The sequence below is a fragment of the Aphis gossypii genome, chromosome 3, assembly GCF_020184175.1.
Source record: "Aphis gossypii isolate Hap1 chromosome 3, ASM2018417v2, whole genome shotgun sequence".
In the NCBI taxonomy this organism is placed as follows: domain Eukaryota; kingdom Metazoa; phylum Arthropoda; class Insecta; order Hemiptera; family Aphididae; genus Aphis; species Aphis gossypii.
In genome coordinates, this window is record NC_065532.1 from 53881589 (window position 1) to 53902779 (window position 21191).

The following is a 21191-nucleotide window of genomic DNA, read 5'->3' on the forward strand; positions in this document are numbered from 1 at the left end:
TAAACAGGGTTATTAAAAATTAATCAACTGATATCTTGCACTTGGTTTCTTAGATCGACTAGATATCCTGATCTCAGTGATCTTACACCGTCTATGTGACTTCTTCTTTGGCCGGAATATATTAGATACTGTATTATCATTTATCATCAACCATAGAGGAGCTTAACAATTAAAGAAGGAAATTACAACGAATATGCGTGGAATAAATTTGAGTTTTGATTAGATGTGTTTGGTGTAGCCAAGGGAAGCCATATAGAACATTTATAGGTAACATTAAATACGTTTTAAATATATATTTTTTTTTAAGTTTTAATGTATTATTTATAATTCTAAACCTAAAAACTAAAAATATATAATCAATTGAAGTTGAATAAATAATTTTGAATAATTTTATACTAACATTTAATTCTTAGGTAAACTTACGTAATGACAGTTGAAAAAAACTAGTATTAAAAATTAAGTGATAATTTAGCGGGTAAAATAAATTTAATTAAATATTGCGCATTTGCGCATGTCAGTATTTTATTATTGTTAATTTAATTAAAATAAAGTAGTGTTAAAAACGCCAAAAGTTAAACCATCATTTTTCTCTCACTTTTATACCGACAAAAAATGTGAGTAGTTTTTAATTGAAGCGGGTTAAATCTGAATTTTAGAAAAAAAATGTTGATTGTTTTAGGGCATTTAAATCTAAGCTCTAATTATCATTAAACGAGTATGCATAAAATAAATTGATTTACTTTTTTATCGTGATTTTTTTTCTCAATTCCTTTATAATATACCAGATAGTATAATTACTACGATAAAATATAATATACACGAGTTAAAGGCACGATATCATAATAAACAATGTGTTATAATCGGTCGGAGTGAGACTTACGTCTGGTTTTCGCGCTGCGGGATGAATGGTGGGGGAAAAAAATTATAATAATATTATTATCATCTTTTCCACGAAGCCGACCTGCCGACTGCAAAATCTAAAGCATCTCTTATACACGCGCTGTAATATTATAGAATATACGCTTACGCACATCAATATACATATTTTATTGTATTAAGTACGATTCACCTCTAATAATTAGCGTCATCCTCATGCATACGCCACTCCGGCGGCGGTGGTGTCGTGGGGGGGAAATTATGTTTACCGGGTCGGTCGCACGAATCGCCGCCGCCGCCGCCGCCGTCGCCGAGTAGGTTCTTCTTCTGCGTTGTCCGCGAGCCCGCAAATGCATTGCGCGACCACTCCGACCATCATCTCAGTCGCACGCGTTTTTACATAACGTCGTACGCTCGCGCCCATAAGCACCGTAGTCAAAAGTCCACGTCGTTCGGTCAAGTGCATCAGGACCGTAAATCATTAATCGGTCGTTGGTCGTTGCGCTCTCGTCTACCCGTATTTGCCCGCCGCCGACATGAAGCCGGTGAACCTAGCGGTAAGCATTGTAGTATTAAGATTGTCATATACCACAGCAGTGACCGTGTTAAAATGATGTATATATATAAAAAAAAAATGTTTATTTTATTTTAATTTTATAAAAAATGTTTACTACACTTCGTATTCCGTGCAATTCAACGCGTGGTTAACCCGTCGCCACAGTCAATATAAAAAAATATTTGAAAATGTCCAACATTTTACCGCGTGGTTGTACCTTTACGTATGTTGTTATTAACGACTTTATAATTAAATCGTTTTACTTAAACAATACTATTTAATTTGCTTGACAACAAGGACATTTTGATTAACAATCACAATATTACTGCGTACGGAATACGGTGACAGTATTATAGTACCTTTATACCGCGGTAGGTTCCATGGGGTTTACAACAGTTATTAATCGTGTCGTGTCAAAAAGTTGATATCTGACTAATTTCTAAGTGATAGATCATGGTTAGTAACAGATATCACAGTTGCAATAATCAATTTGAATTTAAAAATTTGAATTGAAAGTCACACAACATAAAAGACGGTATAATTGTAAACTCGTCAAATATTATAATAAAATATAAAATGGTATAATAACCAATGTTGATTATTATAGATCAATAATTTTATATTATACAAGTGAAATGTCATTAAAATGATTTCGTTTTTGACATTTTAGAGTTGTAAATACTAAATAGTATAATTTTATAGACTTATAATCGTCGGAACGATGTGATATGATAATATGTTATAATAATTTTATGTATTTAAATTTATGTATTAGTCGGTCTATAGCGTGCATCGGTGAAACAATTATAGAGATTATGACTATAAATATATCACATTACATCACTATTCATATTTCTATTTCTAACCAAAATGTACTTTTAATAATAGTCTCAATAGCAACCTGCTTGAATTTACAAAAAGTTCTCAAATATAATATTATATAAATTTTTACTCCCCCCCCCCTTCCGAATAATAAAGGTAAAAATGAAGGGATATTATTTTATAATTTAAGAAGGACTCTTGTTTAATCGAAATACTTAAACGAGTAAACAAATATTCATTTAAAATAATTGTAACGTAAGTATAATAGTATTTTATTGGATAATCAGTTATTCTAACTGCACGTCATAAACGAGTTAAGCTACCAAGAAAAAAAATTAGAAGAAGGCACCAATTATCTCTATTTTTTTCAATTACTAACATACTTAAACTCCTTAAAAAAAGCGCTCAGCTCTCAATTCTTCACCATATAATGCTCGTGTTGTCCCTTAAAAAATAAATTATTAGAACACGTTTGTCGCATTGCTGCAGGACAAGGACGCGACCTTGTATTAACAGTGTATATACCACAAGCGTAGGGTTAATATAAGACGCCGCACTTGAACACGAACAAGAGTGGTAAAACCGGACCGATAGATTTACTTATTTTTTGCTCTTCGAAAGAAAAATGAAAATGCGATTCAACATTTAATGATATTATCGACGTAATTGTTATATTGTTATTTATTATATTTATACTATTAACGATATTCGTAAGACATATTGTTGTATTCACCACCTTGTCCGTGAGATTTAATGAGATATCCTGCAAGTCACTGGTTTAAATATCCTTGAGACAATTTTTTTTACATACTTCTTAGTATAGGTATAAAATACACACATATCATTATATCAACATAATGTCATACAATAGAATAAGTTATAAGGTAGGTAGGTAGTTATTATGATCACATTTCTATATTTGTATCAATATCTTTTATTCGATTTTAACGCGTATAATACGTTAAAAAATAACTATAATAATAACTATACTATAATATTAATAATATTCGGTCGAAGTTGTTTTATTTTAAATATATGATTGTATGGATATATTAAAACACTTCTAAATCACAGTGAGTAGTGGCGTGAGAACATTGACAATGAACTGACGGAATGAATTTGAGAAAATTGTCAAGTACAAAAAAGTCAATACCATACGGTCTATCCACAAACAGAAGTAAGGTTAAAAAACTTAACGTGTACGGTACTTAACTCGGGTGAAGTCGTACGTGTATTTTTTTTTTTAGTATAACAAACGAATCGTTCAATTGTAGTGTTTAGTAACGCATGGGCGAATACGACGATAATTGATTACCCATCATGTGGCAAAATACGCGTACAGATTAATTGTGTGTGTACAGTAAAATATTATGTCTAATATTTGATTTATTATTTTTAAATAACTGACGAACACATGCAGCGAGTTGATTTTACTTTTCCGGTTTAAGAGAGGTTAATAACTGAGCCGTAAGAAAAATCAACACGAGGCTGATGGGCCGTATTTTTCCTTACAATATCCGTACACGTTGTACAAACACGAAAAGCACTAATAATATTTCAAACAGTACGCAGTGCCCGTCAATAATATATAATAACGTATTGTGTTTGTCGCGAAATGCTATTCGTTTGCTAACGTATTATACAGGTTTATTATAATAATATGTAAAATACGATTATTTTTCGGCATACGTGCCGACAGGAGTAAAATAAATAAATTCGACCCAGAGCACAGAGTCGTGTCATCGACTTATATTCGGTTACGGACATCGTCTTGCTGGCCTGCGCAACGGACGCTATATTGTATTATGTACGCGACTGAAACGGAATGAAAAAAAAAAAAATAATAAAAAACCAATTCGACGGTTTTAACGGCTCGAAACAGTATTATGTTCGACATTTTAATTGGCTCATTGTGTATACGGCGGTCATCCCGCAGAGCGGTTTATTTCGTTGTAGGTACACGAACACACACCGCTCCCGGTAGTAATGCGTGCGAGCATATATTACAATATAACATATTATTCTACTATATATACCGATGCATTATTATGGTACACGAGCGGTTTGAGATGATATTAAATTGCCGTCGAGACGTCCTGAAACGATCGCCGAACAACCCGTCGTCGCGGGAGGGACTGTGCGCGTACCTTATAATAACGATTTATTATTATAATAATATCATCATCACCGTCGGTTATAAATAATGCAGATGTCTGGCGTTTTACAATTATTAATGTTTAATTAAATTTCGAAAAACACTATACGCACACAATACGGCGATCAATGACGGTATAATACCTATAACGTGTTTAATGTATAATATATATTATTATATGTATAGCTGCAGATATATTGCTAATTATTCGCATTCACGGGCGTCGTGATTTCTCGGCGTCGATCCGACTTCGTTGTTATAAACGCCAAACAATAGGTAGCGGGATATTATAGCCGCTTGATACGTCTTCATTGTAATTTGTTTTGTTTTTTTTTCCCTTCAGACCGTATAACTGACCATTTTGACTCACCATTATGTGTGCGACGGCGCGTTCGGATATTACTGGCCAATATATATATATATATACATATAGTATACTCGTATGTATAGTAATATTATCATGAACGATTATTATATTATAGGTACACTCCGACGCGAAAGCAATAATAATTAACGCCGTCGAACGTTTCGATCTCCCGCGATTCACACTGCGTCAATACAATACGCGGCGTGTGCGTATAGAATAACATTATTGGAAAGCCGAAGCGATGAATTTTTCTGCTATATTACACAATAATATGTACGGCGTGTACGCGACGTCTATTTCCGTGTATGTTTTTATTATTTTGGTATTTCTGAGCTAAAAAACAATCTAGCTGTGTGTCAAAAGCTCCGTGATCACTACAGGGGCCAAGAGATCAACTGGTGCTATAATAATTGCATCTAATCCACTGAGATGTTTTTTGTTTCAGAAATAACTCTTGGTACCTGTTTTAATGTATTTGATTATTCGTTTACGAGTTTAACCGTATTTGATTTAACTAAATTAGAGAAAATGGGCAAAATTATATTAATAATAAAAAATATTCAATTCGTTTACCATTATTATTGCTGTTGTCGTCGTTTATAGACAGAAAATGTAAAGAAATCTGATATTCTTTAAAAACATTTGAAAACACTCATCGTAACGATATGGTCTAGTACTGGCTATTAGTACAAATAGGTGCCATTTTCACATTAATAATAAATTACTCGTAAAATATCTTGTCTTATAAAAGTTGCTTACTAGTTTATCTTAAAATGTAATGTTTATTACTACACTAAGTACAAATTACCACTAAAAAGATGTATAAACTAACAATATTTTGGAGCCTTTACATTCCTGCCTCTTTGATTCTTATACTTTTACATAGGTAATATTATAATAGTGTCATATAATAGTAAATTGTAAAATATACATTTTTATTTTTGGTATAAAACGCGTACTACGAGAATTTTTTTACTCAAAATTGTTTGGGTAATAACTTCATCTTAACTACAATGTGTACATGACATAACTTTAAAGTGGTTTTTCTATTGAGTAAATAGTTGTTTGATATTGGTCTTTATATTTTTAGTTCAACATTTATAATCATTTACATGGAATTATTTATGAGCTATATGTGCTGTAGTCAAAGTCTGAGCATTTATAATATTAAAAATAATTTAATAATAATATTATGTAACATAACAACATATTATGGAGGATAAACAATTATGACATATTATGTAAAGTAGAATCTTAAACTATCTAGTGATCATTTAAATATGATGGATAGACATGATATACTTATTAATAGGATTTTAATATTTTAAAACGAGAATACTTTATCATTATGAAAATCTATCTGTCCACAACAGGTTAACCATGAAAATCTATTTATACTTTATAGCTAATGAGTTCTATGTAGATCATAGTTGCATATTATCCTAAGTCGTTTAAAACGCAATAAATAACAACAAAACATTAAAACATACGTTCAATATCATATTTATTAGATTTCTTACGGATTATTATATTTTATTTAATAAAGTGTCGTTGACACTTTTATTTTTATAATAAGAAAAAAAACAGCGAAAATATAAAATTATAATTTTTAAATCTCCCGTATATTATAATTTATTTATATATAACTGATTTGGATACAAGATTAAATTATGGAACGTTATTAAATTTTAGGTACCCGTCGAGTGTAAACTATAAATATCGTTACATCGTTTTTAACATTAATGCGCATTACGATAAATCACATCACATCACAACGACACGATTACATTATTATTCCTTACCATAGATTTTATACCTACTTAAGCTCTATCTATATTAATAAAAGAAAATATGTGTGTATGTTAGTGATTCATAATCAAATATACCGTATATACTATATATGATATACACGTAAACTTATACGAGAGGATATTATGTAGCTTGAAACCAATTTTTGAAATTTTGCATTTTAAAGAAAGACACACATGAAGATTTGTTGAAAATATTTATTTGTTTGTATAAAGTAATCATTGGTTAATGAAAATGAAATACTTAATATAATCGAATATAATTTTAGAAATGCATTTTAGTAAAAAAATTACCCAAATAAATATGTTAAAAACCTGTGCAATTTACATTTAACAGAGATCAAGAAGGCGTTAATTTCACGGGCGTTTAATTTTTCACGGGCAACGTAGTGCAGGGTCAGCTGTAATATATAATATTAATATAAACTTACGTCCTACGTGCGTCCATTCATAACACAGTCATAGGATCGATATGAATGATGTATTATAATGATGGACGATTTATGATATGTGTATAGCGGACGCGCGCGTGACGGTAGTTTTTATATTATATTAATTTCATATTTTCTATTATTTTATTATGGCGTGGGCCGTCGTCGTTAAACGTACCGATTTACGACGACGCAAAACCCGAAAAAACCGTCACCGATTTGCAGATTCATAAACAATTTGATTGTGTAACATTACGTGGGGCCGTCTTAAAAAAAAAAAAAACACTTGACAACTATATCTACGTCATAATACTCGTGTTACATAGGTATGATAATATGTTATTATATAGTTTTGGTAGTCGGGAAATATTTTTAATATTATTATTATATTCGTCACCGGGCGACCGAAGCGGTGGTTCGGGAGTCATTGGCCGGAGGTCAACGCACACGCCCTCCCCTCCCTCCCCTTTAAACACCCTCCACCTCATCTGCCCTACCACATGCTAAACATACCCAACGCGACCGGTCGTGGCAATGTGTCCAAAGTTCACGTGCAGTTAATATACGGCATACGTATTTTTAAAAAAAAAAAAAAAACATTTTTTTTTCCAACCGCGAAAAACGTGTTATTAAGAGTATCCATTTGGCCAACACGCATTATCATATTATAAATATTTTGAACACTGCACATGTGCGGACAAGTTCGCCCACCGACGTCTCGGCTACCCGATCCTTCCCCACTACGCCCTGTCCCGCCCTGTTCAGCCCCGCCCGATCGCTCTTAATTAACACGTCCGACCGCTCCTGCCTGCCCGACGAGCGTACTGAAGGTGGTCATAGCCTTATAGGTACCTATAAAGTACCTTATAAGTACCTATCTTCTTAATATGTAAATTTGACCGTCGAAAGTGACGATCATCACAGCCGCCGATATTAGCCGTGAAAAACCGGATAAATATACTGTTGTCATCATTTTTTTTTTTTTTTTGGATTAAATGGCGATAAATTTTAATACAATATTATAATCAATTAACTTTTGGATTTATTTTTAAATTTATATCATAAAACAGATTATTCCTTCTATATGAAATTAAAAACAAAAGATACCATTTTAAAAAGTGAAAAACTTAAATCTTTTCCATTTACGTTTTTAGGTATATCAATATAATAGGTATAAATATATTTTAAATCGTTTTATAATACCTTTACAGAAATAACCAAAATTTAATTTTAAAGATTATTATCATAATACACTTAATATTCTTAACAGTAAACACATACCTATGCGTGTGTGACATCGAAATTGTATTATTATACCGTATATATCCTAATTCCTAATACTATTGACAGTGGTACTTACTGTATATGCGTATTTATTGGTACATATATTTTGGTAAGCGTGTATGTACTTATAGGTACCGACTGATAGTAAACATCATGTCCAATAAACCATAATTTTGGGTTGATGCGATAAATTATAATCTACTGAACCTAGTAAACAACAATATATTAATTTTTCATTAATTAATAATAGTATAATACATTACCAGATAACCGGAAAATTACATTTATTGTTATACCTAAGTATATAAATTTCGTCCAATAATAATTTTTATTAAATCCATTTCAATGATGCGTTGTTCTAGTTTTTTGTCCAAATGTCATTTTTGATGGTTTTTTTTTTTATAGGCAAATATCATATGTACTATAGATGACATTGACAGATAAATATTATAGGAATATGTATATCATCTTAAACAAATTATAATATTACCTTTGTTTAATCGTAACGACCGTTTTTTTTTTTTAAATAATTAATTCCTCATTCATTATAGTTTTCTGTCCAAATTTTATTTTGACGTTTTTTAGACAAAAACTTCAACTTAACCTAACCTACTATAGTTGACATTAATTGAACACGTAGATATTATAGGAATAGATTTATCATAAAAAAATGGTTACAATATTACCCCTGTTAAATTGTAACAACCGTTTTTTAAAACTTGTTATTTTTCCGAATCATATTAAGGATCGTCATCTTAATAATGTGGCAACACGTATTTTAAATTTTTATGATTATATTATATGTTTTTACTGATTTTTTGATTTTAATATGAACTTATTTATAGATGACATTGAAAAAATTTTGTCTTTTTGATGACACGCCTCGTATCTCTTATTAGCGCATGACATACATTTTTTCGTTTTAATCAAATATGAATTATATTAAGAATCGGGTATAAAATTGTTGTTGTAATGTAATGACTATCAAATATTTTAGTTATTAATTTATTATATACATAAATTTATACTAAGCAAAAATTTCTAATATTATAGCCCATCATAAATTTAATATTTTTATTATTTAAAAGGCATTATCTATTAATTTAAATACATTTAGAACAAACAATACCTACTTTAAATTTTCATTTTTAATTCAAATAAATATTTTCAAAGTTAAAAAAAAAAACAAATTAATACAAATGAATAAAACAATAAACCGAAAAAATGTTATAATAACACAACTTTATTTCTTAAACCCATACATTTATTACTTTTTAAGCCTTAAATTAATTTATAGAATATTATTACCCAATAATGTAAATGCTTAATAATTTATTTAACTTGAAATATTCAAATAATTAAGTATTATTATGTGTTCGTATAATATAATATATAATTTTTACATAATTATTTAAATGTTTTTACTAAAAATAAACGTTTTCATTATCGGATTAATTATTATTAAATTTTTAAGTTATAACGGTTTGTGATTTGAATTTTAATATAAGTTTATATATTTCTATACTTCTTATGTAAACTGCAAAGTTATGAGTACCATATTTTAAAACACAAACATTACATGTTGTGAACTGCAGTCATAAAAATGTATAAAACTCGTAATTTGTTTTTATTACATTTTAAATACCTAGATGGTTTTAAATTATTATAGTTTAAAACCAAAGCGGAATTTCGTGATTAATTTATTTTTAAAAATACAACATTTTTCTATTGCTTCTTTTTAGCATAAAATCTAATTTCGCATATATTTACATAATTCATTGGAATACGAATTCGGTTTAAATGTAAAAACATAAAAAAAAAGTTGTAATGTAACTGTCACTCTTTGTTAAAAGACGACAATGATGACTAAATTTATTTAAAACGTGTTTAGAACATTCAAATTATATTTATTTATTACAATATTTACAAATTACAGTAATATTATAACGTCACGTACTTCATATTACAATAAAATACTAGTTATTAAAGAGATTACTTACCAACACAAAAAATAACATCTGTCTTGTATTTATTATTGTATGATTGGTTAGAAATTACTCAGACTTAATGTTTGTGTAATTGTATAAGTGTTTAACAACTATATATTGCACACTATATTTTATTTTATATTATAATACAGTGAATATATAGTTGTTGTGTAAAATTCAAAGCAATATCTTGAATAGTTAATACTCAATATGTAGTTTCTATTATGCATTTGTGAAGGTAAAAAAAAAAAAAAATTCAGAACAATATAATCAAAAATAATACAAAATAGGTATATAGGTATAGCTGGTATATTTTTATTAAATAGGGTTAAATTTCGTTTATATAACCTACATGATTTTATGCTCTCTCTGCGTGCAGTAGAACATTTTTTTGAAACTTGACCGGTAAGACTAAATTTTCTCGATTTTCTCTTTTTGAATTTTGAAGTTTCAAAACGGGTTTGTAGTCATGTCACTTCCCTTTTCATTAAAACGATAATATACTACATGGTGTTTTTAATCTCATGTGTATTAACTATCAATGCATTTTGCGTGGTCATCAAAGTTTGCGTGATATTTAAAAACAAGCAATAATATGGTTGTGGCTTAGTGCCATCCAGATCAATGTATATACGTATATAATAATATATAATAGCGGATTATCTTATTTTATAATATATAATATATATATATATATATATATATATTAATGATCATATAGATTCTCGGATTAAGGTCACTGTATATTATTGTATAGGCAGTTATCAACATACCTTTATCTATTATAAATTTATAAATAAACAAATTTCCATTTAAAAGCGTCAGTTCATTGATCACCCGTCGTTTAATGATGATTTTGCGCAAATTATCTAGAAATCCGTGAACAAATCGTTTTAATCAGATTTTGTGTATTATTTATTATTATTGTTGTTGTTACTACTCCCGTCGTCGCTTACTATTTTTTTCAACACATTTCTTAGTCCAGGGCTTGTCTCATGGGTTAAACTGGTTGCGTGCGCCTAAAAGATACACTATAATAATAAAAATGAAAATTAACCGTTACACAACAAATATCTCTTTTTTGTGCTTAACATTACAACTACATTATAATAAAAACTGACAAACACACTTTTAAACGGTATCTGGTATGACCACCGTCACCCGACCGAGCTGTTGAATCTCGCGGCCAACCACTTACTTTGAAATGGTACAGACTACATACCGAACATATTATTATTATACACGTGGGACATTTTTAAACACTCAAGTACTATATATGATCTATATTATTATGATACAGTATATTTTGTAATATGGTATAACTACTACTTGGGGTGGTTAGATCGGTTTGGGTATGGTATCATGAAAACAAGTAATAAGAAACTTAGAGTTCAAAAAGGCATAATTAAAATAATTTTAAGCAAACGTATGATATATTATTCATCTAGTAGTCTATTTTAAAAATTAAAATTTTTTTTTGTTATAAAAATGCCTCATATTTTCCTTTATAAATTCAATTTAATCAATTTAAAGCATATAATATATATTTTAATACTTGTTAAGAAAAAATATTGCTGATATCCTTACTATCCTAATGTTAAAATCAAGCCAGTGTTTTTCACTAGGTAGTTTAAGTTTTAACTTATTAAATTAAATTACTATTCAAATTATTAACTGTGTATTAATAGTGTGTTTATTGAAAACAATCTATTAAAATATGGTTAATTAATAAACTATTTAACTTTTAATTTCTATAGCATTTGAAGAAAACCTTATTGTTTAATTATTGCTATCTATTTGTATTTTTAAACTATATTCCATGAGTATATTATTATTATGGCTATTTTTCAAATATGACGTTTTTTACTGTATCTCGGAATAAAATTTTTAAATTTTTTAAATAAAATTAGTACTCAAACTTCATCGAAAAGATGATATCTATGAGTTGGGCCACTATATTGTAGTTATAATAAATATTAATTATACAAACGTCTCTGAATTTTAACCGATATAATAACGTCCTTTCGCATATATCTCGATTATGTTTGATAAACCACAAATAGTTTTCCGGAATTATTAATGTATTATGGGAGCAACCGTGAGAAAGGTGGAAAGGCAGACAGAGGAGAAAAAAAAGTACTATTTCGTGTCAGTAACACAGCACGGTGGATCCAGAACGACTTTTTGCCGTCATATCCGGCGATAAGAATCTCTGTAGGAAGGATAACAATGTCTAGCCGGAAGTCAAAATTATAAGAATGTAATGTGTCGACATTTATGTTTTTATAGTTGTGCGGGTACACATTATTATAATGCGTATAATTACTATTTGCCACCCACTAACCCGGTTAGGTTAACAATTATTATTTTTTTATTCGTACATTAGAGAAGTGTTTTCAACAAAATATGTTGAGATTGTTAAGAAGGATCTTTCTGTGGGTATTTTACTTTGCTCAATGCGATTTGCATAAAATATTATAAACACGTAATTATTATTTAATAAGAATCACTAATTGATGGTCTATTTCTCAATATTAAAACAGCTACATAAAAAAACAATAAAAATACTCATTATTAAAATTACAGCAAAATGTTATTCGATATAATTTGAAAACGCTTTTTTTCTAACAAAAAATGTTAAAACTAGTTTTATATTATGTTTATCATAGAAATGGTGGTTTTGTTTTAAAGCATCTAATGGCCATTATACGAGTTATTATCTATAATTAAATCATTATAAATGACTACAACTATTACAAACATCTTCGAAAGTAATTATTATTGTTATGCCAGATATCTATAATAACAACGGCAACAATAACAATAATATGGTCTTTTGCCATCTTATATTAAATAATAAATACTCGCGATGAAAAAATCATATAACCCAACAATAAAAGTAAAATCAGGACACTCGAAGAGGATTCGGAAGCAAATATAAAAAAATCGATTAGACAGCTATTATGTATAGGCATCATCGTTATAATGATAAACGGACAATGGAGTTATAGAAAATATTATGATCACTAAACACCGCGTGTGGTTTAGGAGATGGTAGGGATCTGTGGATACAGTGAAAGGAGGTTGGGTAGTCGGTGGTCATAGTGCTTTTGAGTCTCGGACCATCTGCATGTATGTGAACGCATCGTGTTAACATAACTATTAATAGTATCATTCATTATGTTATTCCAGGTAACTTAATCGTTAATGTTCATAATTTAATTTATTCATAATGTGTAACGATTTTTCAGGTATTGTTGTTCTGTTTGATCGCCCATGGACTTGGCAGACCGTCGGATAGCGATGAACGAGACGAAATCTTAAGAGAAGCGAAGAAAGAAAAACACTTCCAACAGTAAGTAAAGATATTTGTTTTGCGTTTCTTGAAAGCAACACGTCAATTAATGTATATAATAATTAATACTTTTATACTATCAACAACACTACACCTTAACAAATTATAAACATTAAACACTGTACAAAAATGGGTTTAACACTATATTAACGCATTTGATAACTGCAACTGACTTATAAGATAATATTATAAACTAGGTACTGACTGACAAAAGTTTTTAATTTAAAATTCTTAAACAATGAATGAATCAGTTGAGTATATTATATTTTACTAAACACACGTTAGCAGTGCACAATTTCGGTGGTTTTTCTTGTTTACTACGGTTTTAGTGCTTTTTGCAAAATTATGGCAATGGATCGGTCAATATATTCAATGCGTGTAACATAGTATATGGAAAGGTAAGCTTATTTTCAACACATTTTTTTTTTATTATTATTTTTGTGCTGTAAATTTTTCTATTTTGCTTTGATTTTTTTCCGCTCAAATAATTTATAACATTTTTTTTTTTTATATAAATAATAAAAAAATATCCCCAGATATTTAATATTTTTTAAAAACTAAATAATATTAATATTAATATTTTTGGTAAAACTGTTAAACAATTTTGATATAAAAATCAAAAAAAAATGTATAAAATATTTTTTTTTTCAAAAATGCGTTATTTATGTTTTGGTGAGAGGTTAAAATTAAGTTATTTTTCACGGTTTTTTATTTTTTTTCTATTATAAACACGAATGGTTTAATCACAATTTTGTGTATTTTAGTGATAACATAGACGAACATAGCATAGACGAACTACCGCAACATCAAACGGAATCTTCGACAGCTGCAGCGGAAAACGTGTTGAATCGATTGAAATCGATAGCACACCTACGAATGGCCGAGATGAAAAAGCCGGCATTAGATTCTGTGACCAGAGAAGAGCTGGAGGCCCTTAGAGATCTTTTAGACAAAAACCTTCAAAAGTACCAGAACTACAACGAGTTCTCGACGAGAAAACGTCCGAGCGACCCGTACATAGGTCAGATACTCCAAAATCTGAACGGAGAACCTCAACCGACCGGCGGCGCAAACAATAACATGCAGCAACACTACAACCATCACCACAACAACAACAATGACGGTGGTGACATGACCGAACAACTGTCGGAACGACATCAGATGCCCATCAGGCGCAAAATTATCAGACACACGGTGTTCGCGACACCAATGCAGAACGGTAACGTTGGCTCTTCGAATAGGATATACAACGGTGGTGACGCGAGGATCGAATGGTCTTCGCCTTGGGCCGATTACTTCCCGATATTGATCAAAGATCCTCTGCAGACGATGATGAACTCGTTTTCCGAAATCATTGAGTACGGGCCGGCCGCCGATATTTGTAGGCACGCGACGACCGACGACACCGCCGCAGTAGCCGGCGAGGACGCCAACCGGCTGGACAGCAAAGGATCGTCTCGGACCAACAGACGGACTTCCGATGTCGGTATGGTTTCTACAGCTGGGCCGCAAACGCGAAGACGGTCACGCCGGAACACAGCGGCCCGATCGGAAGAGGAAAAAGGAGCACTGCTGAACCACGTACGGCCATTCAAGCCGACGACGACCACGGCGGAACCGTCGAAGATGTTCCCCTGGTCGCCGGACAAGCAGGCCACCGAACACAACGGCGACACGGGCCCGCAGATCAAGCGGCTAGTGGTCCGCCGCGGTGGCGTGGCGATCGCGGGCCCTGGCGGCATAGCCACTGCCGGTTCCGGTGGTACGGCCATCGTGGGCCCTGGTGGTTCGGCGTACAGCACCAAACACACCGCTTCCGGAGCTTCCGCGGAAGTTCCGATGCCGGCGGGCGGCATATCGATGGCCGGCTACGGACCGCAGGTGGTGCAGACTCCGACCGGCTATTACGCTCCGTACCCACCACCACAGGGCAACGGTTTCGCGAGGAGCGTGGACGCAGGGGCCGGGGGCACGGCCGTCCTGTCCACGGACGGTGTCGCTTATACGTTCCCCGCGGCGTCCCGGGGACTGACGTCGTCCCAACGTCGGCGCGGTGCGGACGAAGCTCGTGAGATCTCACTTCCGGACGGTGCCAAGCTGATAGCCACCGGGCCGATAGTGTACTACAACCCGGAACCGTTAGTCCGGAAGAGGTCACGCAAGGGCAAAAAGTCCGCTACCACCCACGGGACCGCCAACGCCGAGAAACACGACAACCACCTGTTTTAACTACACCCGCCGCCGCCCAACGTTTTATCCGTTTGTTCCTCTACAACAACACAAGACTGTCGTGATATATTGCACAATATGATGATATTACTATAAAAGCTCTATATTGGCGTACCTACATTGACACATAATATTATTTTATAAGTACTTAGGTTTAGCGTATTTGTAGTAATGTTTTAGTAATGCTCATTTAAGTAGGTAGTATACCTTTAACAATAATAATTATTATATATATATCATATTATATTTACCTATAAATATTATATAATATCCTGTGGTAGTTCCATAATATTTACACGTGTAATTATATATAATATATTATATAAATTTACATGTAATTATTTTCTTAGTTATTTGTATTTGATCTTATACTTTATCAAATAAATAAGTTAAATGCTGTACTATCATATTTTGCATTATTAGATCGTGTAACTTATACACGTGAGTAAGATATTACACGCATATATAACTTAATTCATAATATATTATACAATCTTTAATATTTTATCTATATTCTATATTATATTAACAATATTTCATTTTAAATGTTTACTAATAATATTAAACTAAGAACACTATGTACCTAACTACTTATTTATAATATTTTGATCGTTATTAATACCGTTAACATCATTAGTTATTATTTGATTTACAGGTATGTGTAATATCAAACGCTTACTTATAACATTCAGTATTAGGTACCTATTGTATAAGTACAACCTACTTAGATATGTAGAACAAATTTTTATTTTGAAATAAACTGTATAGTTTTATATAGTGATTATATTTTCTGTAATAATATTATTGAAATATTATTACTAAAACAGTAAAACATAATGTAAAAAATCATTTTGATTAATTTTAGTGGTATTTAGAATACTTTTATTTAGTATACAATCAATTCACAACTATATTTCAAACAAACATTGCATTTCATCTTTTGAAATTTTAAAAAACCTCCTTTTTATTTTACATAAATCAACATAATTAGTTATGTTAAAATTTACATGAAACTTATGTTTCAAATTTTACTCAATTACTTTTTGGTGTACAATATTAATTTAGATGTAATAAATCAATAGATTCTTAAATTGATAACTAATTGAGTTGCCAAACTTTACAAAATATGATATTATCATTATAAAATATTAATATTTCATAAATTTGGAAGGTAAATAAAAAAACCAAAAATCATAAAGTAATAAAATCTGATGTGTTTTTCTTCGCATTAAAAATTGTTATAATCAACGGAGGTATCATACGTGAAATCGGTGACAGACTGTTACTATATGGTCATAACTGTGTAACTGTGTAACTGTGTCTACTTATAAAAAAATACTACAATTACAAAAATAACAACAACAACAACAAGATACCTACTAACCTAAAAACAACAAGTAGTTAAATCGAGAAACCAGATATACTTCATTTGAAAAAGTTTAATATTATAACTTATAAGATAAAATACGTTATGTTGTAGCCTCTTAGATATTTATTCCATTTATTCATTTGTAATTGATGGTCAATAAACTTTTCACAAGATGCACTACACTAGGTAGGTACTCCATTAAATAGGTACTAATGTATTCATTGCCGATTAGTCGACATTCTTATGAGATTCAATTTATAAATAATTGTACACTAGGTACTACTTTTATATATGATTAAAACAAATGAATATTTATTTGAACATTCGAAATCGATGACGCGAGTTATCACAGGTATACTTACGTCATCAACAGGGTATTATATATTTATATAGTTTATGAATGTTGGTTTTTACTAAAATTTAGATGAAATAATCGTATTTTTATGGAATTTATAGTCATATTTTTAACCTAGGCAGTATTTTTTAGGTCTAATATACATTTATACATTTTCCAGTGTGTTCTTGTGTAAGGGGGAATATAAATATGACATATACTTTTATTGGCTCTATAGAATTCTTATAATGTTATGTTAAAATAAAAATTCAGGTTTTCGATAAGTTTTTCTGAGTGATTTTTAAATTGTTGTTAGTTATGTTGATTGGTTATAATAAATTAATCTATGTGATAATGTAATGAAAGCATATGTATCACTATCGAGAGCTAATTTATTAATAATGTTACTAATAAATAATAATATAGACCCTGTGAGATTAAATGTTATAATATATTCGTATATTTATTTATTTAATAGTTGTATAACGTGGTCTGAGAATAATCAAAAATGCATATCCCCACCTTTCAAAAAAACTGAGCTCGACACCGTGTAGACGATATTAAATTTGAGTAACACACATAATCATCATAGTAGAGTGTTTATAAAAAAAAGTGTATGATTTAGTGGCGCGTTTATAATTCGTCTAAAGTGTTTTGTTTGTTATTATTATCTAAGTAAAACCAAACTGTTTATCCGGGCATATATTTTATAGTCCGGAGCGGCTAACATAATACTATTATGATTTAAATCGCAAATGAACGCGTTTTTGATTGTTCACCAACAAAATTCCATTTTCGATTTAACGACAAACCACTAGATTTTAAATATACCTGTGGTATACCAATATCATTAATGGTGTACCGGCGCTCCAACGTCAACAACAAACAAACAAAAACAAATAGTATGTTAAATCGACGGCACTTTACGGACAAATACTGCATGATATATCTTTTCGTCATTAGGGCCAAACGCCTAAACCTAACCGTGGTTATTGTATGCGCAGGTATCGGCTGCCGTACTGGGCATTCGTGCCGACGTTAGGCGTTTGGCCCGGAGCCGCCGGGACCGGAACCGAAACTGGACCAGCAGCAACCGCCGCCGTCCCACCACCACCGCCCAGAGGATCCGTGGCCGTGAACTTGGACAACGGCCGAGTGACCGTGATAGACGATGTGACTAACCAACCGGAAGTCAGGGACGCGGTCGCCGACCCACAACAGAAACGGCGGCAAGCGCTGGTCAAGCCGCTGCACCCGAACACGCCGAGTGTCGGAGGACCGAGTTGGCTGAGGAAGACAACAGTGGCGTCGTCGTCGGATCCCGTCGTAAAGACAGCGCAGGTGAAAAACTCTACGGCCGTCGCCACTGCGAGTCCGATCACCAAGATATATCTGAAACCGTCAGCCAAGGCAAAAGCTGGCATCGGTGGCGTGGCCCTGTCCAACCCGATCAGCACGGCCGTGGTTCGAAGGGGTGATACGGTCAGCATTGAATATCTTCCAGACGCTACTGCGGAAGCGGGCGAAGGAGGTGTTGCTATATCTCGACCGGAACTGGTCATTCATTTTATTGACTGATACAATATGTGTCCGCTAAAAATTGATGATGCCGCCATAATACCATTAGGTCTATAAATTGTGCCATACACACGTGTTTTGATATATGTTATAATATATTTATATATACGTACTTACTACTTACTATACCTACTTAATATTATACAATATAAAATGTATAATAATTTTATATTTTAATATTAGGTACTATATGTCTTTAAGTTTGTATAAATCTGATTGTTTCAAACATTTTAATGTTTTTATTAGTGACTTCAATTTGATACCCTAGAATATTTTTGTAATGATGATCTAGTTTCTTAAGTTTTTGTATCGGTGAAATTTTGTTTTGACGTGTTTTTAAGTCAAATTCCATATACCTAATATGCTGAAAAATGCTCTTTAGCCATTAAGAAACCGTGCATAACTCTGTATGTCCAAATTCTTAATTTATATTTAATATTGACTTGTCTTTTCTATTTTTAACATGAGTGGGCCACTTGTCTGTTGTACTTTTTATTTCACTTAGTTTTTTGATTAAATATTATATAGTATTCAATAATTATATGCATAAATCAAGCAATATGTCTTTATATTTTCGTTTTTTTTTTTTTTAAATAAAGAACAAAAAAAATGGATAATCTGAAAACTATTACCTAATTGTAAAAATTATTTTCACATTATTATATTATAATGTGTTTAAGTTTAAATATGAACTAATATATTATGGCTATTTTTGTGGTCTATAAATGCTTATTCATAATAAAATGCGTAAAATCCCAAACTTCTAAGTCTTTAAGTCATCTGCCTATATTTATTATTGTGAACAGATTTTTTTTTTGTGATAACCTATTTGTATACAGTTCGAAATTAAACTTAAACACTAAAAACATGACAGACTTTATGGTTTTATTAATAACAAATTACAATATTACTCACAAAACTAAATGTACGCACTTGTTTATTACAGTTACCCATTATTTACTGTTTATGTATATTTTTATACTAAATAAACATTGTAAATTACCTAGTTAATATGAACTTCCAAATCATACTTATTTTAATCATTCAAACAAACTTTACTCGTGTTACTCAAGACTTAAATACATAATATAACTTAAGTTATTCGTCAAAAACATCTGAAAGTTTAAAGTAGCTATGTGAGCTAAATGTATCGCACATGGAATTGTTAAAATTGTTTTGTTGTATGGTACACTTCGTAATAATTAATTACCTATAATCTGTCTAGTTGAAAAAAAAACAAATACAATTTATTATTTTAATATTCTTTGATATTTATATAAAAATATTAAATATGTACTCTATAATATAAAAAAGTATTGTTTTTAACAAAAAATAAAGGTTGTATATTATGCAAATTTGATCGATTTCTCAAATTATGATTTTTTTTTAATGGTTATTACACCCATAATATTTAAGAAACAACAAAAGTCAAAAATTAATCTGTGAAAAAAAAATTGATTTTATACGTAAAATACTGAATAATTCATTTTATTCTTTATTCAAATACATTTTCTAAATACTTTTAAAGTACAGTAGGTAGATACTATAGTAGGCGATATAGTTAGAACGACTAATTTAAAAATAGTAAATTGTATCCGTTTCATACGAAATACATAATATTGTGTTCGTGTTTTACTTTTTATTTCTTGGTTAGACGTATTAGTTGGTTACTTATAATGAAAATCAAATATAAAAATAATAGTAATATTATTATTAGTTCAGTACATAATAGTATTACGAAACTAAGGTATCTTTTTTATTCTTCGTGTTTTTTTTTATAACCAATCATAATATGAAACGATATTTATATTGAGTGACAAGATGAGCGTAATAAACTTTATTGAAAATGTGTGTTTTTCATTATTTCAATATATTGTATAATACACGTTCAATATAAAATAAAATACACATCGTTGTCATGTTCGCTTCAAGGTTCTTCGTGAATTTTGTCTAATTAATTTTCTTTCACGATTACGATAAACTTTATGCTGTCGATCATTTTGTTCGATTTAAATTATTATCATAATTTAGCCAAACTA

The 21191-nt window shown here is 30.8% G+C and overlaps 2 protein-coding genes across 4 annotated transcripts; both read left to right on the forward strand.

Annotated features, from left to right (window-relative positions):
- Nucleotides 1–1181: 1181 nt before the first annotated feature.
- LOC114125129 (uncharacterized) lies at nt 1182–16644 on the forward strand. Of its 3 annotated transcripts, none has more exons than XM_027988640.2 (3): nt 1182–1433; nt 13539–13642; nt 14407–16644. In XM_027988640.2, the coding sequence occupies exons 1-3, from the start codon at nt 1413–1415 to the stop codon at nt 15869–15871; spliced, it is 1590 nt and encodes a 529-aa protein (XP_027844441.2). In that variant the 5' UTR covers nt 1182–1412; the 3' UTR covers nt 15872–16644. The 3 variants fall into 3 exon arrangements, with proteins under 3 accessions (XP_027844441.2, XP_027844443.2, XP_050058868.1); XM_027988642.2 differs by lacking the exon at nt 1182–1433 and adding an exon at nt 13324–13479; XM_050202911.1 differs by lacking the exons at nt 1182–1433; nt 13539–13642 and adding an exon at nt 13660–14040.
- A 1926-nt stretch (nt 16645–18570) lies between these two features.
- On the forward strand, nt 18571–19740 carry LOC114125130 (uncharacterized). Its single transcript, XM_027988643.2, has one exon. It carries the CDS (start codon nt 18571–18573, stop codon nt 19150–19152), a length of 582 nt encoding a protein of 193 aa, XP_027844444.2. The 3' UTR covers nt 19153–19740.
- Nucleotides 19741–21191: the final 1451 nt, after the last annotated feature.